At 46.9% G+C, this 18,906-nt stretch overlaps 1 protein-coding gene across 2 annotated transcripts in view; it reads left to right on the plus strand.

Moving 5' to 3' along the window:
* The window catches only part of LOC112238841 (receptor-type tyrosine-protein phosphatase mu-like), a 503,654-nt gene that overhangs the window by 395,106 nt on the left and 89,642 nt on the right, over window positions 1-18,906 (plus strand). For both annotated transcript variants that reach the window (XM_042308178.1, XM_042308179.1), the window contains 2 exons: window positions 4,631-4,707; window positions 18,630-18,666. In XM_042308178.1, coding sequence (XP_042164112.1) covers window positions 4,631-4,707; window positions 18,630-18,666 — 114 coding nt within the window. The remainder of the gene's footprint in view (window positions 1-4,630; window positions 4,708-18,629; window positions 18,667-18,906) is intronic.

The following is an 18,906-nucleotide window of genomic DNA, read 5'->3' on the forward strand; positions in this document are numbered from 1 at the left end:
TAGACTGGTCTCTCTATCTGATCAATAATCTATATTATAGACTGGTCTCTCTCTCTCTCTCCTCTCTGATCAATAATCTATATTATAGACTGGTCTCTCTCTCTCTCCTATCTGATCAATAATCTATATTATAGACTGGTCTCTCTATCTGATCAATAATCTATATTATAGACTGGTCTCTCTATCTGATCAATAATCTATATTATAGACTGGTCTCTCTATCTGATCAATAATCTATATTATAGACTGGTCTCTCTCTCTGATCAATAATCTATATTATAGACTGGTCTCTCTCTCTGATCAATAATCTATATTATAGACTGGTCTCTCTCTCTCCTATCTGATCAATAATCTATATTATAGACTGGTCAGATCTCTATATTATAGACTCCTCTCAGATCAATAATCTATATTATAGACTGGATCAATAATCTATATTATCTCTCTCTCCTATCTGATCAATAATCTATATTATAGACTGGTCTCTCTATCTGATCAATAATCTATATTATAGACTGGTCTCTCTCTCTCTCTCTCCTATCTGATCAATAATCTATATTATAGACTGGTCTCTCTCTCTGATCAATAATCTATATTATAGACTGGTCTCTATCCCCTCTCTGATCAATAATCTATATTATAGACTGGTCTCTCTCTCTCCTCTGATCCATATGAATATATATTATAGAATGGTCTCTCTCTCCTCTCTGATCAATATGAGTCTATATTATAGACTGGTCTCTAGCCCCTCTCTGATCAATATGAATCTATATTATCGACTGGTCTCTCTCTCCTCTGATCAATAATGAATCTATATTATCGACTGGTCTCTCTCTCCTCTCTGATCAATATGATGCTTTGTAAGTAGGAAAAGCTGCAAAATCTGTAGTGTATCAAATACTTTTTTTATTTATTTATTTATTTTTTATTTCACCTTTATTTTTATTTAACCAGGTAGGCCAGTTGAGAACAAGTTCTCATTTGCAACTGCGACCTGGCCAAGATAAAGCATAGCAGTGTGAGCAGACAACACAGAGTTACACATGGAATAAACAATTAACAAGTCAATAACACAGTAGAAAACAAAGGGGGGGTCTATATACAATGTGTGCAAAAGGCATGAGGAGGTAGGCGAATAATTACAATTTTGCAGATTAACACTGGAGTGATAAATGATCAGATGGTCATGTACAGGTAGAGATATTGGTGTGCAAAAGAGCAAGTAAATAAATAAAAACAGTATGGGGATGAGGTAGGTGAAAATGGGTGGGCTATTTACCAATAGACTATGTACAGCAGCAGCGATCGGTTAGCTGCTCATATAGCTGATGTTTGAAGTTGGTGAGGGAGATAAAAGTCTCCAACTTCAGCGATTTTTGCAATTCGTTCCAGTCACAGGCAGCAGAGTACTGGAATGAAAGGCGGCCAAATGAGGTGTTGGCTTTAGGGATGATCAGTGAGATACACCTGCTGGAGCGCGTGCTACGGATGGGTGTTGCCATCGTGACCAGTGAACTGAGATAAGGCGGAGCTTTACCTAGCATGGACTTGTAGATGACCTGGAGCCAGTGGATCTGGCGACGAATATGTAGCGAGGGCCAGCCGACTAGAGCATACAGGTCGCAGTGGTGGGTGGTATAAGGTGCTTTAGTGACAAAACGGATGGCACTGTGATAGACTGCATCCAGTTTGCTGAGTAGAGTGTTGGAAGCCATTTTGTAGATGACATCGCCGAAGTCGAGGATCGGAAGGATAGTCAGTTTTACTAGGGTAAGCTTGGCGGCGTGAGTGAAGGAGGCTTTGTTGCGGAATAGAAAGCCGACTCTTGATTTGATTTTCGATTGGAGATGTTTGATATGAGTCTGGAAGGAGAGTTTGCAGTCTAGCCAGACACCTAGGTACTTATAGATGTCCACATATTCAAGGTCGGAACCATCCAGGGTGGTGATGCTAGTCGGGCATGCGGGTGCAGGCAGCGATCGGTTGAAAAGCATGCATTTGGTTTTACTAGCGTTTAAGAGCAGTTGGAGGCCACGGAACGAGTGTTGTATGGCATTGAAGCTTGTTTGGAGGTTAGATAGCACAGTGTCCAATGACGGGCCGAAGGATATAGAATGGTGTCGTCTGCGTAGAGGTGGATCAGGGAATCGCCCGCAGCAAGAGCAACATCATTGATATATACAGAGAAAAGAGTCGGCCCGAGAATTGAACCCTGTGGCACCCCCATAGAGACTGCCAGAGGACCGGACAGCATGCCCTCCGATTTGACACACTGAACTCTGTCTGCAAAGTAATTGGTGAACCAGGCAAGGCAGTCATCCGAAAAACCGAGGCTACTGAGTCTGCCGATAAGAATATGGTGATTGACAGAGTCGAAAGCCTTGGCAAGGTCAATGAAGACGGCTGCACAGTACTGTCTTTTATCGATGGCGGTTATGATATCGTTTAGTACCTTGAGTGTTGCTGAGGTGCACCCGTGACCGGCTCGGAAACCAGATTGCACAGCGGAGAAGGTACGGTGGGATTCGAGATGGTCAGTGACCTGTTTGTTGACTTGGCTTTCGAAGACCTTAGATAGGCAGGGCAGGATGGATATAGGTCTGTAACAGTTTGGGTCCAGGGTGTCTCCCCCTTTGAAGAGGGGGATGACTGCGGCAGCTTTCAATCCTTGGGGATCTCAGACGATATGAAAGAGAGGTTGAACAGGCTGGTAATAGGGGTTGCGACAATGGCGGCGGAAAGTTTCAGAAATAGGGGTCCAGATTGTCAAGCCCAGCTGATTTGTACGGGTCCAGGTTTTGCAGCTCTTTCAGAACATCTGCTATCTGGATTTGGGTAAAGGAGAACCTGGAGAGGCTTGGGTGAGGAGCTGCCGGGGGGCAGAGCTGTTGGCCGAGGTTGGCGTAGCCAGGCGGAAGGCATGGCCAGCCGTTGAGAAATGCTTATTGAAGTTTTCGATAATCATGGATTTATCGGTGGTGACCGTGTTACCTAGCCTCAGTGCAGTGGGCAGCTGGGAGGAGGTGCTCTTGTTCTCCATGGACTTCACAGTGTCCCAGAACTTTTTGGAGTTGGAGCTACAGGATGCAAACTTCTGCCTGAAGAAGCTGGCCTTAGCTTTCCTGACTGACTGCGTGTATTGGTTCCGGACTTCCCTGAACAGTTGCATATCCCGGGGACTATTCGATGCTATTGCAGTCCGCCACAGGATGTTTTTGTGCTGGTCGAGGGCAGTCAGGTCTGGGGTGAACCAAGGACTGTATCTGTTCTTAGTTCTGCATTTTTTGAACGGAGCATGCTTATCTAAAATGGTGAGGAAGTTACTTTTAAAGAATGACCAGGCATCCTCAACTGACGGGATGAGGTCAATGTCCTTCCAGGATACCCGGGCCAGGTCGATTAGAAAGGCCTGCTCACAGAAGTGTTTTAGGGAGCGTTTGACAGTGATGAGGGGTGGTCGTTTGACTGCGGCTCCGTAGCGGATACAGGCAATGAGGCAGTGATCGCTGAGATCCTGGTTGAAGACAGCGGAGGTGTATTTGGAGGGCCAGTTGGTCAGGATGACGTCTATGAGGGTGCCCTTGTTTACAGAGTTAGGGTTGTACCTGGTGGGTTCCTTGATGATTTGTGTGAGATTGAGGGCATCTAGCTTAGATTGTAGGACTGGCGGGGTGTTAAGCATATCCCAGTTTAGGTCACCTAACAGAACAAACTCTGAGGCTAGATGGGGGGGCGATCAATTCACAAATGGTGTCCAGGGCACAGCTGGGGGCTGAGGGGGGTCGGTAGCAGGCGGCAACAGTGAGAGACTTATTTCTGGAGATAGTAATTTTCAAAATTAGTAGTTCGAACTGTTTGGGTATGGACCTGGAAAGTATGACATTACTTTGTTCTCTGTATATATATTATCTATATATTCTCCCTCTCCTTCTCCTCCTCCCACTCCTTTCTCGTCCTACATTTCTCCCTCTCCTTCTCCTCCCACTCCTTTCTCGTCCTACATTTCTCCCTCTTCTTCTTCTCCTCCTCCCACTCCTTTCTCATCCTACTTTTCTCCCTCTCCTTCTTCTCCTCCCACTCCTTTCTCGTCCTACATTTTTCCCTCTTCTTCTCCTCCTCCTACTCCTTTCTCATCCTACATTTCTCCCTCTCCTTCTCTCTCCTCCCACTCTTTTCTCTTCCGATCGCTCTCCCTCTCCTTCTCCTCCTCCCACTCCTTTCTCTTCCTACCTCTCAATTCAATTCAAGGGGCTTTATTGGCATGGGAAGCATGTGTTAACATTGCCAAAGCAAGTGAGGTAGATCATATACAAAAGTGAAATAAACAATTAAAATGAACTCTGTCCCTCTCCTTCTCTCTCCCTCTCTTCCTCCTCCATATTCTTCCTCTTCCTAACTCTCTCTCTCTCCTCCTCCCTCTCCTCCTCCCTCTCCTCCCTATCTTTTCTCTTCCTACCCCTCTCTCCTCCCTCTCCTTTCTCTTCCTACCTCTCTCTCTTCATCCTCCCTCTCCTTTCTCTTCCTACCTTTCTCTCTCCTCCTCCTCCCTCTTCTTCGTCTCTCTCTGTGTCCCTCCCTCCTTGATTAACGTGATTCATTCTGAACAGGTTCCTCTCCTCCTCTCTTCCAGATGATCACTCCCGAGTCAGACTTCAGCCCCTGGAGGGAGAGCAGAACTCTGATTACATTAATGCAAATTACGTTGATGTAAGTACACACACCAGCCAGCCAACACCCACACACGCACACACGCACGCACACACGCACACACACGCACGCACACACACACACACAACTAGCTACATGGACGAATGAGCGCAAAGGTCATTGCGCTCATTCACTGCCTTGGTCCTCTCGAAGGGAGAAGGTGGCTGGCACGGGAGTCGTGAGGGGCCACACACAGAGACAAACACACACACACACACACAAACACACAGAGACACAGACAGAACCACACACAGACACAGACAGAAAGACACAGACAGACACACACACACACAGACAGACACACACACACACAGACACAGACAGACAGACACAGACAGACACACGCACACACACAGACAGACACACACACACACAGACACAGACAGACAGACACAGACAGACATTGGCCCTTATTTTAAACTTGTATGTCTTCCTTATTTGAATAAGAGATGGCCTGGACTGAGTAGAGGGAAGGCTAATGGGTTGCCGGGGGAAACTGAGGTTCTGGTGCTTTATGGTAATGGGACTTAAAGCAGTGTTAGTGATAAGGAGAGACAGTAATTCAGAGACAACCATACAACATGAGAACATCAGAATCTATTGGAGTAAGTTGGAGGTAACAGCGTAGTAAAACCGGTGGATTAAGACGCTGGGCTGACAGTAGTTAGTACCTCTGTACTGTCTGTAATGACCCCTCTGATGTGTGTCCTGCTGTTGTACCTGAATCCCTAAGAGCACTTCTCTCCCCACCCATCCCCCCTCCCGTCTCTCCCCCTCCCTCTCTCTACCCCCACCCCATCTCTCCCCTCCCTCTCTCTACCCCCCACCCCATCTCTCCCCTCCCTCTCTCTACCCCCCACCCCATCTCTCCCCTCCCCTCTCTACCCCCATATCTCCCCTCCCTCTCTCTACCCCCCATCTCTCCCCTCCCTCTCTCTACCCCCAGCCCCGTCTCTCCCCTCCCTTCCTCTACCCTCCCCTCCGTCTCTCTCTCCCTCCCTCTCTCTACCCCACCCCTCTTTGTCTCTCCCCTCCCTCTCTCTACCCCATCTCTCCCTCCCTCTCTCTACCCCCATCTCTCCCCTCCCTCTCTCTACCCCACCCCTCTTTGTCTCTCCCCTCCCTCTCTCTACCCCCCCATCTCTCCCCTCCCTCTCTCTGCCCCACCCCTCTTTGTCTCTCCCTTCCCTCTCTACCCCCCCACCCCATCTCTCCCCTCCCTCTCTCTACCCCCCCATCTCTCCCTCCCTCTCTCTACCCCGCCCCCTTCGTCTCTCCCTCCCTCTCTACCCCCCATCTCTCCCCTCCCTCTCTCGGCCCCACCCCTCTTTGTCTCTCCTCCTCTCTCTACCCCGCCCCCATTCGTCTCTGCCCCACCCCTCTTTGTCTCTCCCCTCCCTCTCTCTACCCCGCCCCCTTTCGTCTCTGCCCCACCCTTCTTTGTCTCTCCCCTCCCTCTCTCTACCCCCCTTCTCTCCCATCTCTCCCCTCCCTCTCTACCCCCCATCTCTCCCCTCCCTCTCTCTACCCCGCCCCCCTTCGTCTCTGCCCCACCCCTCTTTGTCTCTCCCCTCCCTCTCTACCCCGCCCCCTTCGTCTCTGCCCCACCCCTCTTTGTCTCTCCTCCCTCTCTCTACCCCGCCCCCCTTCGTCTCTGCTCCACCCCTCTTTGTCTCTCCCCTCCCTCTCTTTACCCCGCCCCCTTCGTCTCTGCCCCACCCCTCTTTGTCTCTCCCTCCCTCTCTCTACCCTGCCCCCCTTTGTCTCTGCCCCACCCCTCTTTGTCTCTCCCTCCCTCTCTCTACCCCGCCCCCTTCGTCTCTGCCCCACCCCTCTTTGTCTCCCCTCCCTCTCTACCCCCATCTCTCCCCTCCCTCTCTCTACCCCCCCCATCTCTACCCCCCATCTCTCCCTCCCTCTCTCTACCCCCATCTCTCCCCTCCCTCTCTCTACCCCCCATCTCTCCCCTCCCTCTCTCTACCCCCCATCTCTCCCCTCCCTCTCTACCGCCATCTCTCCCCTCCCTCTCTCTACCCCCATCTCTCCCCTCCCTCTCTCTACCCCGCCCCCTTCGTCTCTGCCCCACCCCTCTTTGTCTCTCCCCTCCTCTCTCTACCCCGCCCCCCTTCGTCTCTGCCCCACCCCTCTTTGTCTCTCCCCTCCCTCTCTACCCCCCATCTCTCCCCCTCCCCTCTCTCTACCCCCATCTCTACCCCCCATCTCTCCCCTCCCTCTCTCTACCCCCATCTCTCCCCTCCCTCTCTCTACCCCCATCTCTCCCCTCCCTCTCTCTACCCCCCCATCTCTCCCCTCCCCTCTCTACCCCCATCTCTACCCCCATCTCTCCCCTCCTCTCTCTACCCCATCTCTCCCCTCCTCTCTCTACCCCCCATCTCTCCCCTCCCTCTCTCTACCCCCATCTCTCCCCTCCCTCTCTCTACCCCCATCTCTCCCTCCCTCTCTCTACCCCCATCTCTCCCCTCCCTCTCTCTACCCCCATCTCTCCCCTCCTCTCTCTACCCCCCATCTCTCCCCTCCCTCTCTCTACCCCACCATCTCTCCCCTCCCTCTCTCTACCCCCCCATCTCTCCCCTCTCTCCAAGCACCATTCAGTTTAAGGCCATCATCAGGACCCAGCAAACCAAATGTTCCCAGAACATTCGTTAGGGTTGCAGAAAATGTTCTCATAAAACACACAAAAAAAAACTGTCCAATAGTGCTGATTATTATACAATGTTTGAATAAAACATTCGCCTGACATTGCAAGATAGTTCCCAGAACAGCATCTGTTATTTAATGGTTCTCAGAATGTTTCATTAGGTTGTGGGGACATTACAAAATATATGTTCCCAAAACACAAGAACTGTGTGGGTGATTATACAATGTTCCCAATCTTTTGGGCTGCAACAAACGTTCACCTGACGTTACAAGAACGTTCCCAGAACATATTTTCTGTTCGATGGGCGTTGAGGTCAGGGCTCAGCGCAGGCCAGTCAAAAACTTCCACAACGATCTAGACAAAACCATTTCTGTATGGACCTCGCTTTGTGCACGGGGGCGTTGTCATGCCGAAACAGGAAAGGGCCTTCACCAAAGCTGTTGCCTCAATGTTGGAAGCACAGACTCGTATAGAATGTCATTGTATTCTGTAGTGTTAAGATTTCCCTTCACTGGAACTAAGGGGCCTAGTCTGAACCATGAAAAACAGCCCCAGACCATTATTCCTCCTCCACCAAACTTTACAGTTGGCACTATGCATTGGGGCAGGTAACATCCTCCAAACCCAGAATCATCCATCGGACTGCCAGATGGTGAAGCGTGATTCATCACTCCAGAGAACGTGTTTCCACTGCTCCAGAGTCCAATGGCGGTGAGCTTTACACCACTCCAGTCAATGCTTGGCATTGCACATGGTGATCTTAGGCTTGTGTGCAGATGCTCGGCCATGGAAACCCATTTCATGATGTTCCTGACGAACAGTTCTTGTGCTGACGTTGCTTCCAGAGGCAGTTTGGAACTCTGTAGTTAGTATTGCAACTGAGGACAGACGATTTGATCCAGAGCCACTGCAGTAGTGAGTCATATAACAGACTCTCTGATCCAGAGTCATTACAGTAGTGAATCATTTAACAGACTCTCTTATCCAGAGCCACTACAGTAGTGAGTCATTTAACAGACTCTCTGATCCAGAGCCACTACAGTAGTGAATCATTTAACAGACTCTCTTATCCAGAGCCACTACAGTAGGGAGTCATTTAACAGACTCTCTTATCCAGAGCCACTACAGTAGTGAGTCATTTAACAGACTCTCTTATCCAGAGCCACTACAGTAGTGAGTCATTTAGCAGACTCTCTTATCCAGAGCCACTACAGTAGTGAGTCATTTAGCAGACTCTCTTATCCAGAGCCACTACAGTAGTGAGTCATTTAGCAGACTCTCTGATCCAGAGTCACTACAGTAGTGAGTCATTTAGCAGACTCTCTGATCCACTACAGTAGTGAGTCATTTAGCAGACTCTCTGATCCACTACAGTAGGGGTCATTTAGCAGACTCTCTGATCCACTACAGTAGGGAGTCATTTAACAGACTCTCTGATCCAGAGTCACTACAGTAGTGAGTCATTTAGCAGACTCTCTGATCCAGAGTCACTACAGTAGTGAGTCATTTAGCAGACTCTCTGATCCACTACAGTAGTGAGTCATTTAGCAGACTCTCTGATCCACTACAGTAGTGAGTCATTTAGCAGACTCTCTGATCCACTACAGTAGGGAGTCATTTAACAGACTCTCTGATCCAGAGTCACTACAGTAGTGAGTCATTTAGCAGACTCTCTGATCCAGAGTCACTACAGTAGTGAGTCATTTAGCAGACTCTCTGATCCACTACAGTAGTGAGTCATTTAGCAGACTCTCTGATCCACTACAGTAGTGAGTCATTTAGCAGACTCTCTGATCCACTACAGTAGTGAGTCATTTAACAGACTCTCTGATCCAGAGCCACTACAGTAGGGAGTCATTTTGCAGACTCTCTGATCCAGAGCCACTGCAGTAGGGAGTCATTTAACAGACTCTCTTATCCAGAGCCACTACAGTAGGGAGTCATTTAGCAGACTCTCTGATCCACTACAGTAGTGAGTCATTTAGCAGACTCTCTGATCCACTACAGTAGTGAGTCATTTAGCAGACTCTCTGATCCACTACAGTAGGGAGTCATTTAGCAGACTCTCTGATCCACTACAGTAGTGAGTCATTTAGCAGACTCTCTGATCCACTACAGTAGTGAGTCATTTAGCAGACTCTCTGATCCACTACAGTAGGGAGTCATTTTGCAGACTCTCTGATCCACTACTCTCTGCAGTGCCCTACAGTAGGGAGTCATTTAGCAGACTCTCTGATCCACTACAGTAGGGAGTCATTTTGCAGACTCTCTGATCCACTACAGTAGGGAGTCATTTAGCAGACTCTCTGATCCACTACAGTAGGGAGTCATTTTGCAGACTCTCTGATCCACTACTCTCTGCAGTGCCCTACAGTAGGGAGTCATTTAGCAGACTCTCTGATCCACTACAGTAGGGAGTCATTTAGCAGACTCTCTGATCCACTACAGTAGGGAGTCATTTAGCAGACTCTCTGATCCACTACAGTAGTGAGTCATTTAACAGACTCTCTGATCCACTACTCTCTGCAGTGCCCTACCAACTGAGCCACACAGGACTAGAATTTAATTGGAATCTTTGTGGGAATGTTCTCGGTTTGCTGGGGAGAGGTTGTGTGTGTGTGTGTGTGTGTGTGTGTGTGTGTGTGTGTGTGTGTGTGTGTGTGTGTGTGTGTGTGTGTGTGTGTGTGTGTGTGTGTGTGTGTGTGTGTGTGTGTGTGTGTGTGTGCGCGCGCGTGCACCATTATCAGATAAGAATATATGCATATTAAATATTAGACCCTGGTTGAAAAGGATTTTCCTTTCCCCTGCCTGTCTGCTTACGGCATCGTAGGAAAAGTACTTAGCAGCACACACACACACACACACACACACACACACACACACACACACACACACACACTCCGCAGTAACACACAGATGGACAGATGGATAATGATGTTTCTCTGAAAGCCGCTCTAACAAGCCTGTCCTGACTAATCAACTCTTCTGTCTAGAACTTCTCCATCAGGGTTAATATGCCTTTGATTAGCACCCAGGAAGGTGTGATTATGTCATTTTAAGGAATGACAGTACAGTAGGTTACAATGGGAGGCTCAGCCCTGCCTTCTACATCAGTCTCAGCCCTGCCTCAACCCTACCTTCTACATCAGTCTCAGCCCTACCTTCTACATCAGTCTCAGCCCTACCTTCTATATCAGTCTCAGCCCTGCCTCAACCCTACCTTCTACATCAGTCTCAGCCCTACCTTCTACATCAGTCTCAGCCCTACCTTCTATATCAGTCTCAGCCCTGCCTTCTACATCAGTCTCAGCCCTACCTTCTATATCAGTCTCAGCCCTACCTTCTATATCAGTCTCAGCCCTACCTTCTATATCAGTCTCAGCCCTGCCTTCTATATCAGTCTCAGCCCTACCTTCTATATCAGTCTCAGCCCTACCTTCTATATCAGTCTCAGCCCTGCCTTCTATATCAGTCTCAGCCCTGCCTTCTATATCAGTCTCAGCCCTACCTTCTATATCAGTCTCAGCCCTACCTTCTATATCAGTCTCAGCCCTACCTTCTATATCAGTCTCAGCCCTGCCTTCTATATCAGTCTCAGCCCTGCCTTCTATATCAGTCTCAGCCCTACCTTCTATATCAGTCTCAGCCCTGCCTTCTATATCAGTCTCAGCCCTACCTTCTATATCAGTCTCAGCCCTACCTTCTATATCAGTCTCAGCCCTACCTTCTATATCAGTCTCAGCCCTACCTTCTACATCAATCTCAGCCCTGCCTCTACATCAATCTCAGCCCTGCCTTCTACATTTGTACTATTTACCAATGCCAGAAGTCAGAGTTGAAGGAGAAATACTTCATACACACACATATACACATAGGCCATATTGTGGGCCATCTTAAATGCCAGTAAATATTGTTTTCCACGTTACCCCAGGTGTTTTACTGGGTTCTTTATCATTAACACACAGGTTTGCCTCACAGGAGACAAGTAGTTTGTACTGTAGTAGAACTCAGTTGATTGTCAGTCTCCCCTGCTCACACACTATCGCTCACACGCACGCACACACACACACACACTCACAAACTCACACAAACACTCACACTCACACACACATCCTCTCTCTAATCCACTACTGTTAATCGCAGGCTGATGGGTGTTAATCGCAGACTGACGGGTGTTAATCGCAGACTGACAAGTGTTAATCGCAGACTGACGGGTGTTAATCGCAGACTGATGGGCGTTAATCGCAGACTGACAAGTGTTAATCGCAGACTGATGGGTGTTAATCACAGACTGATGGGTGAGAAGAAGGGCTGAGCAGAGTAGAGAAGAACCTTTAAGTCAGGGGTAGGGAACCTTTTTGCCATCAAGGGCCATTTGAATATTTATACATTAATTTGGGGGCCATATCATTAAAATGTGCCATTTTCTGCTTTATTGATGTTTTAATGTCTTTAAATCGCTGACAGGTTTTACAGTTTAAAAAGGACTTTTATGATGTTTCTCATGTCCTTGAGTATTTAGGAAAGTGCAAGTCCTCCTATCTATTTAAATAAATATTAGTAAATAATGTTGTTATTATGGGTTCTTGTTCAACCTCGCCTCTAACGCGATGGCTGAAACTGCTTATCTTTGACGTGGCGTTCGATGTCAGCTGGCTGTAAAGACGCAGCTGGTTTTCCAGGTTTTAACAGGTTCCGGTCAGTCTTGAGCAGAATCAAGTTTTTTTGCAAGAGTCATTTGAGAATTGAGTCACTTGAGAATTGAGAGGAATCGAGAGACATTTGAGAATCGAGTCACTTGAGAATTGAGTGGAATCGAGAGTCATTTGAGAATCGAGTCACTTGAGAATTGAACGGAATCGAGAGACATTTGAGAATCGAGTCACTTGAGAATTGAGAGGAATCGAGAGACATTTGAGAATCGAGTCACTTGAGAATTGAGTGGAATCGAGAGTCATTTGAGAATCGAGTCACTTGAGAATTGAATGGAATCGAGAGACATTTGAGAATCGAGTCACTTGAGAATTGAGTGGAATCGAGAGTCATTTGAGAATTGAGTCACTTGAGAATTGAGCGGAATCGAGAGACATTTGAGAATTGAGTGGAATCGAGTCATTCGAGAATTGAGTCACTTGAGAATTGAGCGGTTTCGAGACTCATTTGAGAATTGAGTCACTTGAGAATTGAGCGGAATCAAGAGACATTTGAGAATTGAGTCACTTGAGTATTGAGTGGAATCGAGACTCATTTGAGAATTGAGTCACTTGAGAATTGAGCGGAATCAAGAGACATTTGAGAATTGAGTCACTTGAGAATTGAGTGGAATCGAGACTCATTTGAGAATTGAGTCACTTGAGAATTGAGCGGAATCAAGTTTTTTTTGCAAGAGTCATTTGAGAATTGAGTCACTAGAGAATTGAGCAGAATCGAGAGTCATTTTGGAAAAGAACTGCTCACAGATGCACATTTAAGTACATGTCTCCTCAGAACAGGAAATTGCTCGGGGCTAGCGTACATTTTTGTAGAATTCAAGGAGAGGGAGGTTGTTGTACCTGACTTTGAGCTAGTCATTGCTTTGCAGCTCAATGTCATCCGCTAGTTCGACGTCAAACGGGGTTGAAAATATGTTCAACTTCACATCCTTTTAAACCTCTCGCTAAATAACTTGGCAAGCTTTCCACACTCACCCTCATTTTCCAACGTAATCTCAGGCTCTTGTCCTCAAAGAGTAGGAAAATGCGTTACCCCTTTCTAGTGGGACTTGTCACAGCTTCAATTTCGCTTCAAACTATTTCACATTTGACAGCAGATCGCTGAGAATCTGGTTCGACCATTGGAGCTTTTTAAAAAATATATATATTTTTGAAAAATGACATCTAGAGCTTTTTTTATTCAGTTAGGATCACCACTTTATTTTAAGAATGTGAAATGTCAGAATAATAATAGAGAGGATAATTTATTTCAGCTTTTGTTTCTTTCATCACATTCTCAGTGGGTCAGAAGTTTACATACACTCAATTAGCATTTGGTAGCATTGCCTTTAAATTGTTTAACTTGAGTCAAACGTTTCGGGTAGCCCTCCACAAGCTTCCCACAATAAGTGGGGGGAATTTTGGCCCATTCCTCCTGACAGAGCTGGTGTAACTGAGTCAGGTTTGTAGGCCTCCTTGCTCACAAAAACTTTTTCAGTGCTGCCCACGACAATGTTCTATGGGATTGAGGTCAGGGCTTTGGGATGGCCACTCCAATACCTTGACTTTGTGGTCCTTAAGCCATTTTGCCACAACTTTGGAAGTATGCTTTGGGTCATTCTCCATTTGGAAGACCCATTTGCGACCAAGCTTTAACTTCCTGACTGATGTCTTGAAATATTGCTTCAGTATATCCACATCATTTTCCTACCTCATGATGCCATCTATTTTGTGATGTGCAACAGTCCCTCAGGCAGCAAAGCTCCCCCACAACATCAAATCAAATCAAATCAAATTGTATTTGTCACATACACATGGTTAGCAGATTTAATGCGAGTGTAGCGAAATGCTTGTGCTTCTAGTTCCGACAATGCAGTAATAACGAACAAGTAATCTAACTAACAATTCCAAAAAACTACTGTCTTATACACAGTGTAAGGGGATAAAGAATATGTACATAAGGATATATGAATGAGTGATGGTACAGAGCAGCATAGGCAAGATACAGTAGATGATATTGAGTACAGTATATACATATGAGATGAGTATGTAAACCAAGTGGCATAGTTAAAGTGGCTAGTGATACATGTATTACATAAGGATGCAGTCGATGATATAGAGTACAGTATCTACGTATGCATATGAGATGAATAATGTAGGGTAAGTAACATTATATAAGGTAGCATTGTTTAAAGTGGCTAGTGATATATTTACATCATTTCCCATCAATTCCCATTATTAAAGTGGCTGGAGTAGACTCAGTGTCATTGACAGTGTGTTGGCAGTAGCCACTCAATGTTAGTGGTGGCTGTTTAACAGTCTGATGGCCTTGAGATAGAAGCTGTTTTTCAGTCTCTCGGTCCCAGCTTTGATGCACCTGTACTGACCTCGCCTTCTGGATGACAGCGGGGTGAACAGGCAGTGGCTGGGGTGGTTGATGTCCTTGATGATCTTTATGGCCTTCCTGTAGCATCGGGTGGTGTAGGTGTCCTGGAGGGCAGGTAGTTTGCCCCCGGTGATGCGTTGTGCAGACCTCACTACCCTCTGGAGAGCCTTACGGTTGAGGGCGGTGCAGTTGCCATACCAGGCGGTGATACAGCCCGCCAGGATGCTCTCGATTGTGCATCTGTAGAAGTTTGTGAGTGCTTTTGGTGACAAGCCGAATTTCTTCAGCCTCCTGAGGTTGAAGAGGCGCTGCTGCGCCTTCCTCACGATGCTGTCTGTGTGAGTGGACCAATTCAGTTTGTCTGTGATGTGTATGCCGAGGAACTTAAAACTTGCTACCCTCTCCACTACTGTTCCATCGATGTGGATGGGGGGGTGTTCCCTCTGCTGTTTCCTGAAGTCCACAATCATCTCCTTAGTTTTGTTGACGTTGAGTGTGAGGTTATTTTCCTGACACCACACTCCGAGGGCCCTCACCTCCTCCCTGTAGGCCGTCTTGTCGTTGTTGGTAATCAAGCCTACCACTGTTGTGTCGTCCGCAAACTTGATGATTGAGTTGGAGGCGTGCGTGGCCACGCAGTCGTGGGTGAACAGGGAGTACAGGAGAGGGCTCAGAACGCACCCTTGTGGGGCCCCAGTGTTGAGGATCAGCGGGGAGGAGATGTTGTTGCCTACCCTCACCACCTGGGGGCGGCCCGTCAGGAAGTCCAGTACCCAGTTGCACAGGGCGGGGTCGAGACCCAGGGTCTCGAGCTTGATGACGAGCTTGGAGGGTACTATGGTGTTGAATGCCGAGCTGTAGTCGATGAACAGCATTCTCACATAGGTATTCCTCTTGTCCAGATGGGTTAGGGCAGTGTGCAGTGTGGTTGAGATTGCATCGTCTGTGGACCTATTTGGGCGGTAAGCAAATTGGAGTGGGTCTAGGGTGTCAGGTAGGGTGGAGGTGATATGGTCCTTGACTAGTCTCTCAAAGCACTTCATGATGACGGATGTGAGTGCTACGGGGCGGTAGTCGTTTAGCTCAGTTACCTTAGCTTTCTTGGGAACAGGAACAATGGTGGCCCTCTTGAAGCATGTGGGAACAGCAGACTGGTATAGGGATTGATTGAATATGTCCGTAAACACACCGGCCAGCTGGTCTGCGCATGCTCTGAGGGCGCGGCTGGGGATGCCGTATGGGCCTGCAGTCTTGCGAGGGTTAACACGTTTAAATGTCTTACTCACTTCGGCTGCAGTGAAGGAGAGACCGCATGTTTTCGTTGCAGGCCGTGTCAGTGGCACTGTATTGTCCTCAAAGCGGGCAAAAAAGTTATTTAGTCTGCCTGGGAGCAAGACATCCTGGTCCGTGACTGGGCTGGGTTTCTTCCTGTAGTCCGTGATTGACTGTAGACCCTGCCACATGCCTCTTGTGTCTGAGCCGTTGAATTGAGATTCTACTTTGTCTCTGTACTGGCGCTTAGCTTGTTTGATAGCCTTGCGGAGGGAATAGCTGCACTGTTTGTATTCAGTCATGTTACCAGACACCTTGCCCTGATTAAAAGCAGTGGTTCGCGCCTTCAGTTTCACACGAATGCTGCCATCAATCCACGGTTTCTGGTTAGGGAATGTTTTAATCGTTGCTATGGGAACGACATCTTCAACGCACGTTCTAATGAACTCGCACACCGAATCAGCGTATTCGTCAATGTTGTTGTCTGACGCAATACGAAACATCTCCCAGTCCACGTGATGGAAGCAGTCTTGGAGTGTGGAGTCAGCTTGTTCAGACCAGCGTTGGACAGACCTCAGCGTGGGAGCTTCTTGTTTTAGTTTCTGTCTGTAGGCAGGGATCAACAAAATGGAGTCGTGGTCAGCTTTTCCGAAAGGGGGCGGGGCAGGGCCTTATATGCGTCGCGGAAGTTAGAGTAACAATGATCCAGGGTCTTTCCACCCCTGGTTGCGCAATCGATATGCTGATAAAATTTAGGGAGTCTTGTTTTCAGATTAGCCTTGTTAAAATCCCCAGCTACAATGAATGCAGCCTCCGGATAAATCGTTTCCAGTTTGCAGAGAGTTAAATAAAGTTCGTTCAGAGCCCTCGATGTGTCTGCTTGGGTGGGGATATATACGGCTGTGATTATAATCGAAGAGAATTCTCTTGGTAGATAATGCGGTCTACATTTGATTGTGAGGAATTCTAAATCAGGTGAACAGAAGGATTTGAGTTCCTGTATGTTTCTTTCATCACACCATGTCACGTTAGTCATAAGGCATACGCCCCCGCCCCTCTTCTTACCAGAAAGATGTTTGTTTCTGTGGACGCGATGCGTGGAGAAACCCGCTGGCTGCACCACTTCGGATAGCGTCTCTCCGGTTAGCCATGTTTCCGTGAAGCAGAGAACGTTACAGTCTCTGATGTCCCTCTGGAATGCTACCCTTGCTCGGATTTCATCAACCTTGTTGTCAAGAGACTGGACATTGGCAAGAAGAATGCTAGGGAGTGGTGCACGGTGTGCCCGTCTCCGGAGTCTGACCAGAAGACCGCTTCGTTTCCCTCTTTTTCTGAGTCGTTTTTTTGGGTCGCTGCATGTAATCCACTCCGTTGCACTGGTTGTAAGGCAGAACACAGGATCCGCATCGCGAAAAACATATTCTTGGTCGTACTGATGGTGAGTTGATGCTGATCTTATATTCAGTAGTTCTTCTCGGCTGTATGTAATGAAACCTAAGATGACCTGGGGTACTAGTGTAAGAAATAGTGTAAGAAATAACACGTAAAAAAACAAAAAACTGCATAGTTTCCTAGGAACGCGAAGCGAGGCGGCCATCTCTGTCGGCGCCGGAAATACAATGATGCTGTCACCCCCATGCTTCACGGTTGGGATGGTGTTCTTTGGCTTGCAAGCCTCCCACTTTTTCCTCCAAACATAACGATGGTCATTATGACCAGACAGTTCTATTCTTGTTTCATCAGACCAGAGGACATTTCTCCAAAAAGTACAATGTTTGTCCCCATGTGCAGTTGCAAACTATAGTCTGGCTTTTTTATGGTGGTTTTGGAGCAGTGGTTTCTTCCTTGCTGAGTGTCCTTTCAGGTTATGTCGATATAGGACTCATTTTACTGTGGATATAGATACTTTTGTACCTGTTTCCTCCAGCATCTTCACAAGATCCTTTGCTGTTGTTCTGGGATTGATTTGCACTTTTCTCACCAAAGTACGTTCATCTCTGGGAGACAGAATGCGTCTCCTTCCTGAGCGGTATGACGGCTGCGTGGTCCCATGGAGTTTATACTTGCATACTATTATTTGTACATATAAACGTGGTACCTTCAGGTGTTTGGAAATTGCACCCAACGATGAACCAGACTTGTGGAGGTCTACAATTCTTTTTCTGGGGTCTTTTTTGATTTTCCATGATGTCAAGCAAAGAGGCACTGAGTTTGAAGGTGGGCCTTTAAATACATCCACAGGTACACCATCAATTGACTCAAATTATGTCAATTAGCCTATCAGAAGCTTCTAAAGCCATGTCATAATTTTCTGGAATTTTCCAAGCTGTTTAAAGGCACAGTCAACTTAGTGTATGTAAACTTCTGACCAACTGGAATTGTGATACAATGAATTATAGGTGAAATAATCTGTCTGTAAACAATTGTTGGGAAAATGACTTGTGTCATGCACAATGTAGATGTCCTAACCGACTTGCCAAAACTATAGTTTGTTAACAAGACATTTGTGGAGTGGTTGAAAAATGAGTTTTAATGACTCTAAACAAACCTAAATTGTATGTAAACTTCCGACTTCAACTGTATCTCCTGAGAGAAGACGGGGACAAATACAATTCGAGGGATTAGGTTAGATTACAGTAATCCCTGAGAATGGCAGGTCTGTTGTGGAGATCAGTCCTGCTAGTAGCTAGATATATCTGGGGATTCTTGTTATCTACAGAGGTGTGTCTTTCTCTCTTTTTAAAGATGTGTCTGCGGTAGGCTTAGTGTTGCTTTCTTCAAATAATGATATTGACTGACAAAAGCCTATTCTCCGTACAGTTTCCTGACAAACATGTTACATTCATCAATGATTACATGATTTAGGCTTGATTTATATACTCTCACTCTCTCTCTTTCTTTCTCTCGTTTACAGGGCTACCACAGGCCCAACCATTACATCGCTACCCAGGGTAAGAACAAAACTCATTAACAGTAACATGTTCTGCGTGCTTCATCAGAGGGTGTGTGTGTGTGTGTAAGTGTGTGTGTGTGTGTTTGGGTGGAAGGACAGATGGATGAATGGATGGGTGGGTAGATGTTGCTTTCAGGCTATCTGTGTGGATGGATGGATGGATGGATGGATGGATGAATGGATGGATGATTTTTAATGTTTGTTTGTAATGAGGGCGTATGAAGATGTGCTCAGACAT

The sequence above is a fragment of the Oncorhynchus tshawytscha genome, linkage group LG28 (assembly GCF_018296145.1).
Source record: "Oncorhynchus tshawytscha isolate Ot180627B linkage group LG28, Otsh_v2.0, whole genome shotgun sequence".
Lineage (NCBI taxonomy): Eukaryota > Metazoa > Chordata > Actinopteri > Salmoniformes > Salmonidae > Oncorhynchus > Oncorhynchus tshawytscha.